The sequence below is a fragment of the Typopeltis vanoorti genome, chromosome 15 (assembly GCF_054136105.1).
Source record: "Typopeltis vanoorti isolate ZY-2024b chromosome 15, IOZ_Tvanoo_1.0, whole genome shotgun sequence".
In the NCBI taxonomy this organism is placed as follows: domain Eukaryota; kingdom Metazoa; phylum Arthropoda; class Arachnida; order Uropygi; family Thelyphonidae; genus Typopeltis; species Typopeltis vanoorti.
In genome coordinates, this window is record NC_143563.1 from 33,181,851 (window position 1) to 33,200,798 (window position 18,948).

Sequence of the window (18,948 nt, forward strand, 5' to 3'; positions counted from 1 at the left end):
CAGAGGAAACACTTGTTTTGCTAATCTTTCCTCGCACATTCTGTTTAAGTATTTGGTATTTAGCCGACCTAATTGTATTCTTATTGGTTAAACCAAAATACGAAACACATTCACAAGAATTAATATTAATTTTATTATTGCAAATATTTCAGCTTGAAACTAATAGGTCATCACTGGTGCACAAGAACATTCACAAAGAAGCACAAAAAATAGAATGTTATTCCTTTTTTACAGAATCGGAGTCACATGTTGGAGTGCAACCATGCAGTGGATGGTTTAAAAATTAAATTAAAAATAAAATAATAATAAATTACATGAATAAATTAAAATGATATAAGAAAACAAACAAGGGAGGGGTGGAAATTGCTGTTTGCCATTTAACAGGATGAGACTCTTCTAGGTCTTTGCAATGGATAGACAATCATTTCAATTTAAGTTTGGGCAGCATAGAAGGGCATTGGCATTTTTTAAATAACCACTCAAATTTAGACTGATGCCAATGTAACATAGGATATTGTGTCAATGTCCATTTCATGAGGTTGCAGGTAAGATTTTTCAGGCTTATTGTGAGTGATGTAAGACTGGTGTTCCTGCAATTGTTTTTTGACTGAATGTCCCGTTTGTCCAGACTTCATAAGGAAGCAATCACAATGAATGTGGTAAACAGTAGGAGGGAAAGAGAGAGGCCTCTTTATTTTTTGTGGAAGATAATCAGGAGATTTTGTGAACAGGAACTAAACAGTATCTTTTCAGGATTTTTGCATTTGCTTCAGAGGTAACCACTATATATTGAATTGTGACTTACTATGCAGGTTCAGGATTCCTAGGGACAGGCTTGTTCCACAGATGTGATAGATGTGTTTAAATTTCCTTGTGGTGATATTCATGATACTTTGAATGGTGTCAAGATAGATGATGGGCTGAATCTTTTTGAATATGTAATTGCTTATGAAGGTGAGCTTATGATAAATAGATGCTGTAAGTACTCCAGACAAGTTAAAGGAAAGGAGAATGTCCAAGAAGGCTAATTTTGCACCTTTTCTTTTTCCATCCTGAATTGATGCATGGGTGCAGGTTGTTAATCTTGATAGAGATATTTCAAATTTAGGCCAGATAGCAAAAACATCATCCACGTTGAGGTTTCATCGAAGAGAATGTGTTCCAAGTAGATATTGGCTAATGCAGGACAAAGGGGGATCCTCTTTTGACTTGCCATAAACTAGCTACAATTTTGTCACTTACCTGTGGATCATCTCCATCACTTCTTCATCCTCACAGAATCCAGGTGACCAGATTAGCATGCAATAGTCCAGATATGGTCTTATAAAGGAGAATAATAACTTCCCTCTCCCTGCTTGTTAGCACTCTTCAGCAACCACATAACTGATATGTTGTTTTTGGCTACTTTTGCAATATGCCTTCTAAACTTCAACTCCCTGTTTACAATCATCATCATCAAGTCTGGCCTCATCAGTTTTCATGCAGTTCATTTCCATCAGTATAGTATGCAGCCTGTGATCTTTTCTTCTCAGAGTGTATCACCTTACACTTAGCCACGTTAAGCTGGTAATCATTTACCTTTGTCTATACTGCCAGTCTATTTAAGTCATCTGCAGGATCTCTACATCACCTTAATTACTAATTACTATTGCTCTTTCCAGTTTTGTATCATCACCAAACTGAATATTTCTCATTAAATCATTTCCTGTATCATTGATGTCCAAATTAAACCACAGAGGATGAAGTACTGAGCCGTATGAACACACCACGTTGCATAAACCACTCTTTGATATCTGTCCATCACCTACCCTCTAATCCAAATAACCAGATACATATCCATCCCCATTTGCAACAGATTTCTGTGTGGAATCTTGTCAAATGCCTTTGAGAAGTCCAGTAGTATTACTGAGTAGCCATTTCCTTTATCCAACTCATTGTTATTTTATTATACAAAGTACATTACTGAGACAAGACTTACCCTTCACAAAATGATGTTGCCCCTTTCTAATATATTATATTCCATTTCTACTCAGTCCAGAATTCTTTTTTTTTTTTTTTAACCAATTTCTCTAGTATATCAACCACCACCACCTCTGAGAAACTGATTGTCCTATATAGATGTAGCCTATAATTTGCTACATCTATCTGGGAGCCTCTTTTGGTCAGTGAGACTAATTTGTCCTCTTTCCACTCGTTTGCACCTCAGTAATAAGGCTTAAATTCCCTTGCACATTCTCATAGTACACGAGCTGATATGCCATGTATTCCCATGGCCGTGTTTGCATTAAGTTTCTGCAGCATCCTAAGCACCTCCAATTCTTCAGCCTTTACTTCCATCTGTCAGTGTTACATTCAGTATTGCAGTATCACCACCTAGATGGTACATCTTGCGAAATGATCACTCAACTATTTGGTTTGCTTTTATCAATACTTTTAAAAATTATCCTTCCATGGTCATTCCGCCTTTGACTTGTCACATAGCAAAAGAACTCTTTAGAATTTATTTCAGTTTCAACTACCTTTCTATTGCCTTGTACTGTCGTGGGCATGCCATCTAATTCCTGCCTGATTTATCCTTCTGACTGAGTAGGTATACAGTCTGCGTATACTACTTTTTTCAAACACTCCTTGATTACCTCTCATGCACACCAACATCTCTCTCTCCTCCAAATTCTCATGTCATGACATTACTGAAAGCTGATTCCTCAGGTTGTCACAATCACATGCTTTGTAATTCCACATATATATATCTTCTTAACAGAAAATTCTGTATGTCTAGCAATCTCCTGAGTGAAGACTACATGATTGTTTCCCCCAGAGGCAACAAAGCTAGATCTGTTAAATTCTGTGATGCTATGACCAGATCCAGCACTCTTGAACCTCATATCCCCTCCATTACATGCTGTCTCAAGTAATTATCACTTAACAAGTGTATAATTACCTTTCTTTCCCTCCCCGTGACTATTTCTCTTTCATCTATGTCCCCATTTTGCAAATTAGCATAACACAAAGAAAGAGTGAATAATATATTAAATAGCAATATATTTTAATATGAAAATTACAGGTCATCAGTAGTATCAGTTAGTTTAATATAAAGTAGAACACAAACAATGGATTGTTTAAAACAGTAAGAGATGTCATGTTATACATAGAAGAATGCAGAGGAATAATTGAGGAAACATTTTATTTAAAAAAAAAAATAAAAATTAGTGATGTGTGATTAAAATAACTCTCTAATCATTTAAAGTCATTTAAATTTGCAGGTTAAAATATATGGCTGTTAAATATTATATTCACTCTTCGCTTGTGTTATTGTGTTACTGTATATTATCGTGTAAAATGCGAAAAATATATGGTCTAAAGTTAGGGGTTCTCATTATATGCGGATCTTAAAAAATATAACATCTTATTACACTTGCACACACAATATATACTACCTAATGCCTATGCAACCAAATCTACTTGACCCACTCGCATTCAGCGACCGAGCACGCATCGTATCTGCGCATAAAGCCAGTAATGTAATTAGTGCTAATATCCCACCCCCTTGGAGGGATATTAGCACAGTTATATCGGTTTCACCACAGTTCATTTTAAATATTATTCGTTAAACAAACCTAGCCTGAAAATGAGCCAACAGAAACATAAATGTTCATCTTTTGAAACAGGATTTAAATTGCGTCGTACAGTTTGCAGAAGAACATAATAACAGCGTTGCTATGAGAGAAGGGCATGAAAATTCCAAGGATCTGGATGGCACACCTTCAGCCTACCTAATATATGAGATCCAGCATAAGGCAGGACTCTAACCAATCTTCAGCTAGTATTAGAAACCATTCCATACCAACTGGCTGGAATGTACAAGTATAATCATGATGTTAATATAAGTATATAGATAGATACTTGTTGTTGCGCCCAATGTATTTCTACAACCAACAATAGAACTCTGGCGTTGATGTATATATATATATATATATATATATATATATTTTTTTTTTTTTTTTTCTCCACCAGAGGTCAGGCCAGCAATTGTTATAGCGGTTGGTCCATATCTCTAACAAACCAGTTTGATTGTAGCGTAGCTTGCTTTCTGTGTATAGTTGTATGCTCTAGAAGATGACCTTGACATAAAGGCCGAAACATCGAATGTAGATTTTAGTTATATTAAACTAAAGTTTTTATTCAAACACGGTAGTTGTCTCCATAATTTTCAAAAATGCATTCGGATCACTGTGTAAGCTTAAAAGAAAGGAAAAAGAGTAATATTAGACTTTGGGGTAAGCAAAAAGAGTCTTGAAAAAAATCCCAAAACGAAGCGTGCCTGTCGTGGATATGTAGCATCCTTTCCAGAACTCGAAGAAGAGCTAAATGAATGGATTTTGATGCACTGACAAGATGGCATTATAGTAACAAGACATGCATTTCGTTTTTGAGCTCTACAACTCAAGAATGGTAAATTCAAGGACACACCAGGTATTTCATCCTTTCTTGCTTCGCCTGGGTGGTGCAACAGATTTATGGAACGCGAAGCATTAACATTACGACACCGAACAAAAATTGCACAGAAGTTACCAAAGCAACTTGAAGAAAAAGTGGAGTCTTTCCATAAATTTATCATAAAATTACAGAAGTGTCACGGATATGAACTTTCCCAAATAGGCAATATGGATGAGATGCCCATGCACTTTGATATGCCTGGAAATCGAACAGTAAACTCAGTTGGTGAAAAGAGTGTCCTCATAAAAACAACAGGACATGAAAAAACGCATTTTACCATTGTTCTAGCATGCATGGCAGACGGATCCAAATTAAAGCCGACAGTGATATTTAAAAGGAAGACAATTCCGAAGCATATGAAATTTCCACCAGGTGTCTTTGTTCATGCCAATCAGAAAGGTTGGATGGGTGAAGAAGGTGTACAGTTATGGCTGGATCAAGTATGGAACATATGTCCAGGTAGCTTGTGATGGCAACAAAGCATGCTAGTCTGGGATATGTACCAGGTGCATTTAATGGAGGCAAGCAAAGAGAAAACATCAGCTACGTATACAGACCTAGCAGTCATACCAGGTGGTCTAACTTCCGTTTTGCAGCTGCTTGATTAAGCCGTTTAAAGATCACTTTAAATGGCTTCTTTAAATAAAGAAGCTTGGGATTCCATACCATCTGAAATGATTCAATGCTCATTTCTTAAATGTGGAATAAGTAATTCAATGGATGGATCCAAAGATGACATCATATATGAAAGCGAGGATGATGCACAACAAAATGGAGAGCATGATGACGATGATGCAATGCCTACAGATGAATTTATAAATGAAATGTTTGATGACTCAAAAGATGAAGAAGAATTTTAAGCATTTTGACATTTTGTTTTGAAATAAATATTTCTTTCGTTAATTCGTATTGTTTTATTTATAATGTTAGGAAACAAGATTAACAGATCGCATTATACGTGGACATGACATTTTAGGGCTAGTTTTCAAACAAAATTTCTAGTTTGCATTATACGTGGATCGCATTATACACGAAAATATACGGTAATTTGTGAAACCTTATGGCATAAATATTGCTAAAACAACTGTCTCCACAGTTGAACCTCCTCCTTGACCTGCACTCGTGCTATTTGCCAATGCATGTCATCAACATTCTCCCTTGTTTTCTGGACTATAGCAGGAATCAGTTATACAGTTCATCCTGTTTGCCTCTGTTTCATCACATAGCCACAAATGAATTGCCCTCTGCATTCTGTCCTGATGTACTTCCACTCTTTTTGGCTTCCATCCTTCTGCTGATAATGATAGTAATTCCTGTCTTCTGTGATGTGAAGACAGATGGATGTACATGCAGTAAAGGAAGATTTTCTATAAACAAAAAATTCTGTACTGCCTTCAGGAGTACAAATTATTAAGGTATCCAAAAAAGGAAGACCATTGTTGGATTCACATTGAATATGAATTTGCTACAGGAGTATGGAGAGTTTATTTTATTTTATTAGAATCCATGAACATCGGGACTACATTAATTTTTAGAATTGAACAAGTATAGCCTTGTTTTCCATGCTGTTGCCAGCAGGCACAGAGTTCTGTGGGGGGGACAAGATACTTCATTCTAGCAGATTATATATACTTGATCATCTGAACCTTATCTGCTGTGAGTTTATGCCAATCTCACGGTTCTTGGCAAGTGGTCACTGTTAATTCTTTTTTTTTTTTTTTAATTTTATTTAAATTTTTAAATATTGATTAGGATATTTAATTTTTAGTTACAGACATTATCCAGTTTTGTTCCTTTGAGCTCTGATAGTTCATTCTCCTGTCAACTCAATCATGACTGAGACACAAACTAGTAAGCATGTGCTATGTGACTCATATCTTGCAATTGATCTTTTCTCTTCTCTCCCTAATGATGTTCATACAAGATTTTTTGACATATATTGAAGTTTTAATAAATTCAATTTATCTACATGTGCTAACTGTCTAAACATGTAACAATGATAGATTTCAGAAGTTCATTGTTTTCACTAGTTCTTTTTAAAAAGCCCTGCAATGCTAATAAATTGTTTTGCATGCATTATGATATAACATATGGCTCAAATGCCATTGTTCTAGATCACTACATGCTGTAGAGGGAAAATGGCAATTCTACTTTCTTAATTCAACCTGAGTATTTTACATCTGAGTCTGGCTCCCACTGATGAGACCTCAACAAAGGTTGAAACCGGTCTGGGTAGTGACCCCCCCCCCGTAATGTATAACATCATACATGTCTGCTAGGAGATGTTTTACATTATGGGAAATACTAAGGATAATGATCAGGGTTTACTTCACCTTTACTATGAGTTGCCCCTGTCATGAAAGGTTTGCTAATGCTTGGATCTGCCAAAACTTTTATAGTTTCTATATTCAGTATAAAACTCTTGTAGTTTCTCTATTTGGCTTTGAAATAATGTTGGATTCGATATCCACTTAATTTCAACAATTTTGCATCGCCAAAGTGAAGCCTTTTGGCTCTCTTTTTTCAGTTAGATCTTTACTTTACGCAGATGATGTTATACTTCTGAATAAATCTAATACAAACTCTGCAAGATTCCATGAGTAAATGAATGACTGTTGTAATTTAGTATGAAAATTAGCAATAAAAAGACAAAGATAATGAAAATGTCCAATCCTCACCTTCTCGTGGTGCACCGTGTTAGGTATCTACCTGGATATTGAACAAACGAGGATGGGCTGACAATTTTGGATTTAGCCAACCAAATTGTATTCTTATTGGCTTAAACCGAAATAAAAAATAATGGTACAACATGACATTTTCATACCAGCTGGGGCGTCGCCCAGTTAAACAAAGCCCCCCCCCCCCTTCTGTTTTCGCCAGGGAACCAGGGCAAACAGCGAAAAGTCAGCTACTGGAACAAATCCTAAAATCCACCCCAACTCAACATCACCAGAGTTCAAGATCAGTACTGTCAACGTAAGAAGTCTGAATGGCAAAAGTGGTATTAAATCTGAAAGCTAACTGAGGAATTGGATAAGTACCAGATCAACATAATAGGGGTGACTGAAACAAAAAAGGCAAAAACCGGTGAGATCTTTCTGAGCAATAAATACAAAATGTTTTATTCAGGCAATGACAATCAAGGAAAAGGAGGAGTAGTGTTAGATCTTGAATGATGGCTCTATCAAGAATAGAACCGCTCCATTCAAGATTTAACAAGAGAACAATATCAAGCAAAAGCACACTTATACTCTTGGCAAAACAGACATAATATGTAAAGATGCAGATATTAACTTTGCTAAAAAAGGAATTAAAATATAAAAGAAGAGGTTGAATCTTAAATTAAAATGAAATTGAAGGAGGAAACAAATATTAAATTGTACTATGTTTAAGGTTATTGTCTAAAATAGATGGAATCTTAATTTGTCAAAAACATCAATGTTAAAATATGCCATGTATAAAGTCATGTATCATCGTGTGAACGAAAGTTCAAAGGTTCAAATTTGAACGAAAGTTCATTTGATCGCAAATGGGAGAACGTTGTATACAAGTTTGAATTGCGGAAAGAGGGTGCTATAATGGGGTTTAAAACGGATTCACATCGTTGAGAGGAACTTCCTTTTTTTGCTTCCTTTTACGTTTTCTGCTGGTTCCTGTGGTGTTCCACGGTTGCGTGTGCCCTCCCCGTGGGTCTCCTGCTCAAAATTCCCGAGTGGATCAGTATGCCTGATACCCGACAAGATGTGTGAAGATGGCAGCATGTTACCTGTTGCTGAGCGACGCGAATCAAAGAAAATATAGCACGAGATGATGGCAGTGTTCGAGTTTTAGACCATCGGTGTGGATCTAACTGATGAGAAAGCAGCAAAGGATTCCTTTGAAGGTAAATCGTGTTAGATGTGGTGACGTGAAAAGTTTGTATGCCCAGAAGAAACAAGTAGCGAATTCGGGACGAGGCAATCCATCGCACAGAGGGACAACCTATAACAAAGAACAGACGGAAGGATCGAGAAATCATCTAACCAGGTGGTAATGTACAAATCTTCTTTTTTATGTGTTATCTATTGGTGACGAAGGTATAAAATGGACAGAGAGAGAGATTTGAGACAGTTGCCTGTGTTATGTTAATCGAATTGGACTGGTAGTCTACATTCATAAGTTGTATGGACCAAGTTTAATACCAACATCCACGTTTGTGATATAGATGAACATAAGATTCTCATGAATGTGTTTGAATAGCCTGTCTGTTTTATTATTATTACCCTGCTTTACTTGTATTTTAGTATTAACCTTGATTTGCTTGATTATATGTGTTGTTTAAATTGTAATGTTCTTAGATAAATAATAAATGTGTTTTCCCATGTATACCTGAGTTTGTGTGTGTAAGAGATTGAATTTTACCACTCACGAAAGTATCGAACCTATGTTTAGAGGAAAAAAAAGGGGAATTTAAGATTGTCAAGGCCATGACTGTACTGAGAACTCAATCTACCTTGCTACTTAATCTATATAAGGTATTACTTGAATTCTGGGAAAGTTTCTTCTGATAAGAATTTCTATCCAGTTCTGACTGGCACAGCATTAACAAATAAATTTCGTCAGAGCTCGAAGAGAGAAACGACGCCAGAAAGTCAGTTTAGAAGCCAGATCTCAGTAGGCACAAGGAGAACAACAGAGGTAAAATATTTAAGAAAACAACGACGTAACAGTAGCCATAGTATTCAACACTAAATATGAGGCGAATCTTCTTGAATGGCAGGCAGTCTCAAGTAGAGTGATGTGGACAAATATGAGAATAGGGAACTGGATAATGAGACATTTGTGCCTATAGTCCCACAGAAGGTTCTACTAAGGTAGAAGTGGAGGAATTTTTTGAATCTTTAGAGAAAGCAACTGACACAATGAAAAAGGAAAAGTTGGGGATCTAAATAGCAGAGTAGGAAATGATTGTCAGACATACAAAAATATATTGGGAAAATTTGGAGAAAACAGCAAAGCTAATAATAATGTCAAATACATGGGCTGGTTATTACTAACACAATGTTCCAACATAAAAATGTGTACAAATTCACACGGAGAAAAGAGGCAAGGAATAATAAGAGTTTCATTGACTGTGTTATTGTTGATAGTGATGTTTTCTCCCTAGTGCAAGATACCAGAGTGTACAGAGGATTTGAAATTGGAAGTGATCACCATTTAATCTTGAGCAGGATAAAATTGAATTTCTTGAAAAGAAGAATATGTAAGAAAGTTTCAAAGCAAATAAAAGTTGAGCAGCTGTCAGTGTGAACTGTAGACTAAAATACACAAACATTATTGAAGAAAAAATGAAAGAGTTTGAGAACAGGAACCAAACCTTGGAGGTTCAGTGGCAAGCCCTGAAGAAAACCCTGATTGATTCAGACAGAGAGGCGTGTGGTGAGGTTGTCTCTAAGGATAGAAAAATCAGAACTCCAAGGTGGACACAGGAAGTTAAAGAGGCAGTGAAAGAAAAGAAGAAAGCATATCAAAAGTTCCTGGCAAATAAGTCAGTCAAATAAGCTTGTGCTCTTAGAGAATACAGAGACAAGTGTAAGAAAACTAAACACTGTGGAAAACTAGCTAAACAAAATTCATGGGAGTACTTTGGTAAGAACATAGAAAATACATATTAAGAAGATGGCAAGATATTCTGAAGATTGTTGAAGAAGCTCAGAAATGAAGGAAAGAGTGATGTAAAAGGAATTAGAGATCATAAAGGTGACATGAAAACAGGAGAAAAAGATATCCCTGAAGTATGGAGTAATTACTTTGAAAAATTGCTAAATGAAACAAGCAGTGATGATAGCACAGGTGGTAGAAAAACCCATCAAAAGCCTGAAATGTGGAAAGGCAGCAGGATTAGATGATATTCGACAAGAAATGCTCAAGTTTGGAGGTATAAAAGTCTTACAGTGGCTGCACTGCATAGTTCAAAAGGCCTGGACAGAGGGATGAATTCCAGGTGATTGGAGTAGAGCTCTCATAGTACCCATATGTAAAAAGGGAAATAAAACTGAATATGAGAATTGCAGAAGTATTTTTCTGCTGAGTGTTCCTGGTAAGATATATTCAAGTATATTTGAAAAACGGTTAAGAAGAATTGTGGAAGAGAAGTTTGGTGAAGAACAAGCTGGATTCAGGCCAGATAGAAGCTGTCAGGATCAGATTTTCACTTTACGACAGATAGTTGACAAATCATGGGAATATAACAAAGATCTGTATTTGTTATATAAGTTTTGTAGATCTGGAAAAGGCATATGACAAGGTGCCAAGAGAGAAGCTATTTGAAACATGATAGTTATATGGTGTCAATGGGGCATTACATCAAGCAATACTTAGTCTTTATTTGAGTTGTATGTCAGCAGTTAGAATTGAAGGAAGGTGGTTTAATGTTAAATCTGGTGTCAAACAAGGATGTACGTTATCCCATCTGTTATTCATTATCTATATGGATCACATTATGAAGGAAAGTGGTATTAAACATATCAAAATTGGAGATGTTAATCTCAGCTCTTTGCATTATGCTGATGATTTTATACTTCTAAATAAATCTGCTACAAGTCTGCAAGATTCCCTGACTAAAGTGAATAACTGTTCTAATAGATATGATATGAAGGTGAGCATTAAAAAGACAAAGACAATGAAAATAGCCAGAAATATTGAAATATCAACTGCATTGTGAATGGACTATAGAACAAGTAAAACATTTCAGCTACTTAGGCATGATTTTTAGTGAAGATGGTAAATTATATATGGAAATAAGCAACAGAATCAACAAAGCTGGTATGTTAGGAAGTCAACTGAATAAATTTATATGGAATAGCAGAGAAATTACCCAAAACACTAAATTAGCTGTATATAAGACAGTGTTCAAAACCAATTTTATATTACTGATTTGAGAACTCTTCTTCTGCAGCTTGTTCCACTTAAATAGGGTCACTGTTTATGGTGAGTCTCCTCCACAACCTCCTGTCTTGTGCTGTAACCATATTCAAGTTCTTCATCCTCAAGTCCTCCTTTACCAGCTCCCTCCCTCCCTCCCACCCCTCTCTCTCTCTCCCCTTTGGCTACCTGCACCCCCCCCTTCACATCCATCTGCATGACCTTTCTTTCCACATATTCGTCCTCTCTCCTCGTCACATGACCAAACCTTCTGATCCTTGCCTCCTATATCTTTGCTCCTAAGTTTGTAATTTTCACTATTACCCTCACATAGCCATTTTTCAGATGATCTTCTCTGGTCACACCTCACATCTGAGTTAGAAATAAAACACTTGATCAAAGACTCAAGACCTTAGATATGAAGGTTCTAAGAAAGATTAGTGGAGTGAACAGATGGCATCAATGGCAGTATGACATTAAAAATGAGAATATTAGAAATAACTTGCATTGTTAGCATTCAAGAATCTGTTAGTAGAGTTAATCTCAGGTGGTATGGTGGTCACTCAGTTAAACAAAATGGGATTAGAAAAACAAGTGTTCTTTGATACGTTGGCAGGAAAAAGACCCAGAGGAAGACCAAGATGTAGATGGATTGATACAATAAAAAGTGCCTTAGAAGACAGAAATATAAGATCTGATAATGTTTGAGTCTTGACAGATGACAGATAAATTTAGAGGAAAATTGTTGCTTGTAAGTTACTAATGTGGAACTTTTTCATGTAATACTATCATAATTATCCTGTACACCCCCCCCCCCTCCCACCCAAGAGTACATATCAGGAATTTGATGATGATAGTATGCAGTTAGGAAAAAAGAAAGCATCATTTGACATATAGCTCAGTTTTTTTAAGAAATATATAGATGGTAGGACAAATATGCAGTAAAAGTGCATCTTTGATATAATTTAAAGACACTGTTTCCATGAAAATTTTTCTGAAAAAAATAAAAACAATCTTCCTGTAAATAATTAGAAATTTTGCAAAAAGGCAATGCAGAAAAAATGTGATGTATCATCACATGAGTGTTCCATCAGGAATATGTTAAACCCATGAACTTAAGCTTTGACCAGATAAGTTTTGTCTGCATTTGTATGTATTTTTGGCTGCATTGTTTTGCCGCCATAAACACATACATTGTGTATGGAGGAGGATTCCCAAGAGAAATAAGCCTGTGCCTGATAAAGAATCTACACATACTAGATAAAATTTAATTCCAAATCTATTGAATCAAATAGTATGGGCAATTCTCCCAATTTTACTATAAATATCGTATGTGTGTGTGTGGGGGTGCTTTTTTATGTATTTGTATTACATCCAAAATAATGCCTTAATATTTACCACTACTATTTTCTACCATAAACTTTACTGATTCAAACAGTAATTATTGCTCAAGCTCATTCTCACATATTTCAAATGTAATATATGAATTGTTTTTGAAATATTATTGTAGTTATGTTATTGCTTCTTTTAGGTATTTAATGGGCCTCTTCCTCAAAATTCATTTATACCTCCACCACAAGGAATTCCTCCAACTTCTTATCCTCAAGGGAATGATTTGCAACAGCCCTTTCCTCCTCAACCACCTGCAGGTAATATTTTTATAAAATACAGTGTAACCTTTAACACATCTTTCAATACTTTTGTAGGTTACTAAAATTTAATACCACTAAAAAGAGAGAGAGAATGTTTAACTTTAACAAAGGATCCTTTTCTGTATTTTAGATTAAAAGAGGTTTAACTTTAAAACAAAACTGAAATTCTAGCCTTGAACCAACTTTCTTGCACTGTGTAGATAACACCCTTTCCACAAATTGCTTTGGTCTTGTCTTATAAAGATTCGCTAGTTTTGACATTATTATCAGCTTTTTTTTTAGAGAATGGGTAAGTTTTCCCCCCATTGAATGCAAACTAAGTTTTGTAGTAGCACAGATTAGAATCAACAGCATGAAAAATATTGAGAAATGGCATCTTATCAGGACTTTCATTTTCCATAATGACATTTATAGTTTCATCAATAAACTTATAAGTGTGATAATATGGTTATACTTCTCTTAATAATGCAATTAATTTCTAGTGAGTAAATTTCTAGGTGCAAGCAAATTTACACCTTCATAATTAGAAGGTGCTTCCAGATATCTTTTGTTTGTTAGCAGTCACATATTATACCAGACATAGTTGAGTATAATATATATTATATTCTCCTTATGGTACAGCAATTAAAACTAATTCTAATGTGGTAATGTTCGACACATTTATGGGTGATCAGGTCATGTAAATAGAGTGATTTTCATTGAAATGTTTGAAACCTATAAGAACATTATTTGGTACTTTGGTTGGTTAGGTTGGATAAAATGAGAATCTTTGTTCTGGAGACCAGTCTTTCTTTTTCCTACCCCAATAACTACCACCATGATTTGCATTGTAAGCAGTTCATTAAAGTACTTTCTATTTATGTTACTATTAGTGTACGATTTTTATATTATTGGTGTGGGTAGGAAAGACAAAAATGGAAGAATTTAGAATAATTAGAATTTGCATAGGATAATTGTCAAAAGCAGAGTTATGCTGATCTTATGAAATGCAAAGAATGGGGTGAAGGTAACATCTGGTTTATTTTCAGTCACTGCTTAGAAAAGTTGAATTAAAGCAAATCCTGCAAATAATAAAAAGTCTGAAATAGTACAATGTACTAAGTATAAACAGTGTGTATATGTAATACAGGACTGAAGATGACAAATTGAAAGTAGATAATTTATGCGAAGATAGATAGCTTTTGGTTGATAAAACATATGGAGAATTAGTTAGGTAGGCTCCCTTCTTTGGCTTTTAGACAAAGATTCCTCTGTAATTCTTAGGAAAGTTTATGGCAAGAGAGAGAAATCAAGAATATTTTACATACATCATAATTATTAAAGTCTTTTATAATTAATATTTTAGTATACGTTATTTCCTGAAAAATTAATAGTTAAGAGAGAGAGATTAGTCAAAAACATGAGTATGGATGGTTTAAAAATGGAGTTTTATAGTTTGAAAGGATGAAGTTTTGGTATTCATATTAATTGCCGAGTCAAAAGTTAAGAAGGTTTATTATAATATAATAAAGATGTTAATATAATATCTACGCTTGACAGTGAAGAATTCATGGTCAGAGCAGTGGTATCTAATTGAATTCTGTACGTGACTGTAGCTTTATTAATTTCATCATCATCATCAAATTCCTGACATACACCCTCAGTGGATGTACAGGATCTTATGATAGTACTACATAAAACATTACATCATTGCTAACTTCCTATCAACAATTTTCCAATATTATCAGATTTTATATTTCTGTCTTCTAAGGCACTTTTTACTGTATTGATCCACCTGCATTTTGGGTCTTCCTCTGGGTCATTTTCCTGCCATCCTGGCAAACACTTGTTTAGCTAATCTTACCTCTCCAATTCTGTTTCAGTTTCCATACCACCTGAGATTCCTGAATGCTAACAATGGCAAGTTCTTTCCTAATATCTTTGCTTTTAACATGATACTGCCATCTGTTTAGTCCCCTAATCTTTCTCAAGACTCATATCTGTGGTCTCCAGTCATTGAAGAGTTTTATTTCTAACACACCTATCAAATGCATAAGTTATAATTGGTTCGAACACTGTCCTGTAAACAGCTAGTTTAGAGATTAGTCAAAAATCTCTCTCTCTTAACTGTTAATTTTTCAGGAAATAACAATGTATGCTAAAATTTTAATTATGTAATTTAATAATAATAATAAATGTCCTATTTTTCAGTAGTGTTACATTGCCATCATCAAGGATAACAAAAAACAATGATTATGTATAGGCACCATCATTTTTTATTTTATTATTTATCATTTTTTATATACAAATCTGAAAACACACCCCAACTCAACATCACCAGAGTTAAAGATCGATACTATCAACATAAGAAGCCTGAATGGCAAAGAAATGATGCTAGCTGAGGAATTAGATAAGTACCAGATCAACATAATAGGGGTGACTGAAACAAAAAGACAAAAACTGGTGAGATCTTTCTGAGCAATAAATACAAAATGTTATATTCAGGCAATGACAAAGAAGGAGTAGCCATAGTATTCAACACAAAAATACAAGGCTATTCTTCTTGAATGGCAGTCAGTCTCAAGTAGAGTAATGTGGGCAAATATGAGAATAGGGAACTGGACAATGATACTTATTTGTGCCTATGTTCCCATAGAAGGTTTTACTAAGGTAGAAGTAGAGGAATTTTGTGATGCTTTAGAAAAAGCAACTGATACAATGAAATAGAAAAAGTTGGTCCCTGTTGGGGATCTAAATAGCAGAGTAGGAAATGATTGTGAGACATACAAAAATATTTTGGGAAAATTTGGAGAAAAGAGCAAAGCTAATAATAATGGCAAATACCTGTTGATTTCTGCTCAGGACAGGGACTGGTTATTACTAACACCATGTTATAACATAAAAATGTGCGCAAATTCACATGGAAAGAAGAGGCTAGGAATAAGAAAAGTCTCATTGACTATGTTATTGTTGACAGTGATGTTTTCTCCCTGGTGCAGGACACCAGAGTGTACAGAGGATTTGAAATTGGAAGTGATCACTATTTAGTCTTGAGCAGGATAAAATTGAATTTCATATTGAAAAGAAGAACATTTAAGAAAGTTTCAAAGCAAATAAAAGTTGAGCAGCTCTCAGATGTGAACTGTAGAAGAAAATACACAAAGATTATTGAAGAAAAAATGAAAGAGTTTGAGAAACAGAAACCAAACCTTGGAGATTTAGTGGCAAGCCTTGAAGAAAGCCCTGATTGATTCAGCTAGAGAGGCATGTGGTGAAGTTGTCTGCAAGGATAAAAAAATTAGAACTCCTTGGTGGACACAGGAAGTTAAATTGGCAGTGAAGGAAAAGAAGAAAGCATATCAAAAGTTCCTGGCAAATAAGTCAGCTTGTGCTCTGAGAGAATACAGAGACAAATGCAAGAATGCTAAACACTGTGTAAAACTAGCTAAACAAAAGTCATGGGAAGGACTTTGGCAAGAATATAGAAAATAAATATCAAGAAAGTGGCAAAATATTCTGGAGGTTGTTGAAGAAGCTTAGGAATGGAGGAAAGATGCTGTAAAAGGAATTAGAGATGATAAAGGTGATATGAAAACGGAAGAAAAAGATATCCTTGAAGTATGGAGTAATTACTTCGAGAAATTGCTAAATGAAACAAGCAGTGATAGCACAGTGGTAAAAAAACACTCAACAGGCATACAGTCAGGAATATATATCCATACTTGAAGTAGAAAAAGCCATCAAAGGCTTGAAGTGTGGAAAGGCAGGAGTAGACGATATTCGACCAGAAATGCTCAAGTATGGAGGTATAAAAGTCTTACAGTGGTTGCACTGCATAGTTCAGAAGGCGTGGACAGAGGGACAAATTCCCAATGATTGGAGTAGAGCTCTCATAGAACCCATATATGAAAAGGGGAAATAAAACAGAGATATTTCCCTACTGAGTGTTTCTGGATACTTCTCAACCGTTACTTGAGAAACGGTTGAGAAGAATTGTGGAAGAAAAGCTTGGTGAAGAACAAGCTGGATTCAGGCCAAATAGAGGCTGTCAGGATCGGATCTTCACTTTATGACGAATAGCTGAGAAAGCATGGGAATATAACAAAGATCTGTATTTAAGCTTTGTCAATCTGGAAAAGGCATATGACAAGGTGCCAAGAGAGAAGCTATTCAATACGCTACAGTTATATAGTGTCAATGGGGCATTATATCAAGCAATACTTAGTCTTTATTTGAGTTGTAAGTCAGCAGTTAGAATTGAAGAAAATACAGGAAGATGGTTTAATATTAAATCTGGTGTGAGACAAGGATGTACATTATCCCCTCTGTTATTCATTATCTATATGGATCACATTATGAAGGAAAGTGGTATTAAACATGATATCAAAATTGAAGATGTTAATGTCAGCTCTTTGCTCTATGCGGATGATGTTATACTTCTAAATAAATCCACTACAAGTCTGCAAGATTCTCTTACTAAATTGAATAACTGTTTTAATAGTTATGGTATGAAGGTCAGCAATAAAAAGATACAAGACAATGAAAATAGGCAGAATCGTTGAAAATGTTAACTGTGTTGTGAATGGAGAACCTGTGGAACAAGTAAAACATTTCAGCTACTTGCTACTTAGGCACGATTTTTAGTGAAGATGGTAAATTAAATATAGAAATCGACAACAGAATCAGCAAAGCTGGTATGTTGGGGAGTCAATTGAATAAATTCATATGGAATAAGAGAGAAATTAGTCGGAACGCTAAATTAGCTATATACAAGACAGTGTTCAAACCAGTTTTAACTTATGGATCTGAGAGCTGGGTCAGAAGTAAAACACTTGACCAAAGACTAGGGACTGCAGCTATGAGAGTCCTAAGAAAGATTATAGGCGTGAACAGATAGCATCAATGGCAATATCATATTAAAAACGAGGATATTAGGAAAGAACTTGATATTTTAGCATCCAGGAATGCGTTAGCAGAGCTAATCTCAGGTGGTATGGTCACTTAAACAAAATGGGCGAAGAAAGATTAGCAAAACAAGTGTCTCTGCTAGGTTGGCAACAAAACGACCCAGAGGAAGACCAAGATATAGGTGGATTGATACGGTACAAAGTGTATTAGATGATAGAAATATAAGATCTGATAATGTGGGAGTCTTGACAAGTAACAGGCTGATTTGGAGAAAAATTGTAGATAAGAAGTTAGTAATGATGTAATTTTTTTCATGTAGTACTATCATATCCTGTACACCCCTTGAGGGTACATGGCAGGAATTTGATGATGATGATGTGCAGGCACTGACACTGGGAAAATAAGGCTGAAGAAAGGCAACAGAAGTCAACTGGCCAACTTTTTCATGGAGACCTTTGAAGAAAAAGCCTTTAATTCTGTACCACATAAATCCACTGTCCGGCTATGCTATGGGGATGATGTGTTCTCCATTTGGCCACATGGCCTAGATACATTCCATAATTTCCTAACACATCTAAACAATCAACACCCCATGATCCAGTTTATCTTGGAAAAGGAAAATAACAGTCTCTTATTACTAGACACCATGATTACATCATGCTAGCCTGATGGATCCATGGCATTCTCTGTTTGCACAAAACTTACACATACAAGTCGATACATTCACCAGCAGTCCCCCCCCCCCAACAATATGGGATTATAAAAACCTATATAACAGAGCAAAATAATTAATTTGTTCTGATAACATTGCCCTAACTATTGAACTTGATCATATCCTTAACACATTCGTAGCCAGTGACTACAATCCCCCAAAAATCCCAAAATAAAACCTGTAACTTCAACTCTCCCCCCCACACACACACCTCTCTTCCCCTTCAGAACATTGATTACTCAAAATCTATCACCATTCCATGTATGCAGGGCACATCTGAAAAATTGACAAAAATCC

General features: G+C 35.4%; 1 protein-coding gene across 1 annotated transcript in view; it reads left to right on the plus strand.

Annotated features, from left to right (window-relative positions):
• Positions 1–18,948, plus strand: part of LOC150098582 (signal transducing adapter molecule 2-like) — a 233,058-nt gene that overhangs the window by 174,311 nt on the left and 39,799 nt on the right. Inside the window, exon 12 of the mRNA XM_090404857.1 lies at positions 12,932–13,049. Within this exon, the coding sequence (XP_090260983.1) occupies positions 12,932–13,049 (118 nt within the window). The remainder of the gene's footprint in view (positions 1–12,931; positions 13,050–18,948) is intronic.